Source organism: Rhinopithecus bieti, unplaced genomic scaffold, assembly GCF_001698545.2.
Source record: "Rhinopithecus bieti isolate Rb0 unplaced genomic scaffold, ASM169854v2 scaffold_33432, whole genome shotgun sequence".
Lineage (NCBI taxonomy): Eukaryota > Metazoa > Chordata > Mammalia > Primates > Cercopithecidae > Rhinopithecus > Rhinopithecus bieti.
The window spans coordinates 637665-639915 of record NW_016814481.1 but is presented as its reverse complement, the minus strand read 5'-3'; the positions used below and the strand labels follow the sequence as shown (position 1 = coordinate 639915).

The 2251-nt window shown below is 48.4% G+C and overlaps 1 protein-coding gene across 1 annotated transcript in view; it reads left to right on the top strand.

Moving 5' to 3' along the window:
* The window catches only part of PRKACA (protein kinase cAMP-activated catalytic subunit alpha), a 24909-nt gene extending 22658 nt beyond the window's left edge, over positions 1 to 2251 (top strand). Inside the window, exons 7-8 of the mRNA XM_017851215.1 lie at positions 1482 to 1679; positions 2070 to 2251. Of these exons, the coding sequence (XP_017706704.1) occupies positions 1482 to 1679; positions 2070 to 2195 (324 nt within the window). The 3' untranslated portion in view covers positions 2196 to 2251. The remainder of the gene's footprint in view (positions 1 to 1481; positions 1680 to 2069) is intronic.

Below are 2251 nucleotides of genomic sequence, written 5' to 3'. Positions count from 1 at the left end.
GCCTGCAGTCCCAGCTACTTGGGAGGCTGAGGCAGGAGAATGGCGTGAATCCGGGAGGCGGAGCTTGCAGTGAGCTGAGATCCGGCCACTGTACTCCAGCCTGGGCGACACAGCGAGACTCCGTCTCAAAAAAAAAAAAAAGAAAGAAAAAAAAGAAAATGGCCCAGAGTGGAAAAAAAAAGAAAGAAAGAAATCACAGAAGATCCCATAGGAGAAGATGCACATGACTCCCTTCTTTGTAGCATTTTCTAGTTCCCCCACACCCTCAGTGGTATTATCTCCCTCGTGCAGCCCTGGGATATCTGCCCCACATCTGAGAGGCATGCACAGGCCCAGAGAGGTTAAGGGCCATGGCCAAGGTCACACAGCGTGTAAGAGGCACAGCAGGAACAAGAAGTCGTTTCTTGCAACTATAACTCCAGTGATGACTTGCATACAAGGCTGTGGGCTCAGAGCGTATGGGGAAAACTTTCAAGAAGAGTTGAGCTGGGCTTTAAAGAATGGAAAAGCCTTAGCTATGCAGAAAGAGAGGAGAGAAAAAGTTTGTCATAAGCATGAATATTTCAGAAGTCTCTGAACCCCAGCAGAGATGCCTTCAGCAGCGGCAGCAGCAGCAGCAGCAGCTGAGAATACAAGTTCTAGAGTCCAGTAGACCTGAGATGAAACTGCCCCATCCCATGCCTCAATGTGACCTTGGAAGAGCTGTTAAACACTTCCAAACTTCAGTTTCCATTCTCTGAAATGGAAATCATCATAGCACTTTCCTTAGAGCAATGGTTCTTAAAGGGGACCCCTTTCCAGCATCACCATTGCTGGTGGAATTTGTTAGAAATGCAGATTATCGGGCCAGGCATGGTGGCTCACAGCTGTAATCCCAACACCTTGGGAGGCCGAGGCAGATGGATCACCTGAGGTGAGGAGTTCAAGACCAGCCTTACCAATATGGTGAAACCTTGTCTCTACTAAAAATACAAAAATTAGCCAGGTGTCATGGCGTGAGCCTGTGATCCCAGCTACTCAGGAGGCTGAGACAGGAGAATTCCTTGAACCCAGGAGGCGGAGATTGCAGTGAGCCCAGATCACACCACTGCACTCCAGCGTGGGCTACAGAGTGAGCAGAGTGAGACTTTTTTTTTAATGCAGATTCTTGCTTGGTGCGGTGGCTCACGCCTATAATCCCAGCACTTTGGGAGGCCAAAGCAGGAGGATCGGTCGAGCCTAGGAGTTCAAGACCAGCCTGGGCAATATAGTGAGACCCTGTCTCTACAAAAACTTAAAATAACTAGCTCTTGAATTTTTAAAGTTTTTAAAGAAATGCAGATTCTCAGGCCACAGTATCACTTCCTAAATTGGAAACTGTAGTGTAGGCTCAAGGAGCTGTTTTACAGGATGCTAGCAGGCACTCAGCTTTGGAGGCCCCCACCCAGTAGGACTGTTGGATGGAGAAAGAAGCCTCATGGGCTCCCCAAGTTCCAGACTAGCTTCCTACCCTGTCCTTGTACCCCTTCCTCCAGGTGCGGTTCCCTTCCCACTTCAGCTCTGACTTGAAGGACCTGCTGCGGAACCTCCTGCAGGTAGATCTCACCAAGCGCTTTGGGAACCTCAAGAATGGGGTCAACGATATCAAGAACCACAAGTGGTTTGCCACAACTGACTGGATCGCCATCTACCAGAGGAAGGTGGGTCTCCCCTCCTTAAGCTGCTGAGGGTTTGGGAGCAAGCTACGAGTCAGGGAGGACAGCCAATAGAGAGAAAGAGAAGAGAATACAGGTTCAGGAGCAACCTAGAGTAGAGAGCTCAGAGCAGTGGGGTCTAGAAATGGGATTCTGGGGTCATTTGGCCATTCCATGACCTTGTGCAGCAGATGCCTCTCTCTGGGAAATAATTTCCCCTTTGATGAGTTGGCTACATTAAGAGTTTCAGGCTGTTAAGAGGAATCCATAACCTAATGGTAAGCACAGGCCTGAGTCAGAGTAAATATCTCTTGAATGTTAGGCCATTCGTATTTATTGTTGTAATAATGATTATGTTGAATGCTGAGGTCTGGGTGATTCTTGATCCCTCTCCAGGTGGAAGCTCCCTTCATACCAAAGTTTAAAGGCCCTGGGGATACGAGTAACTTTGACGACTATGAGGAAGAAGAAATCCGGGTCTCCATCAATGAGAAGTGTGGCAAGGAGTTTTCTGAGTTTTAGGGGTGTGCCTGTGCCCCCATGGGTTTTCTTTTCTTTTTTTTTTTTGGTGGGGGGGT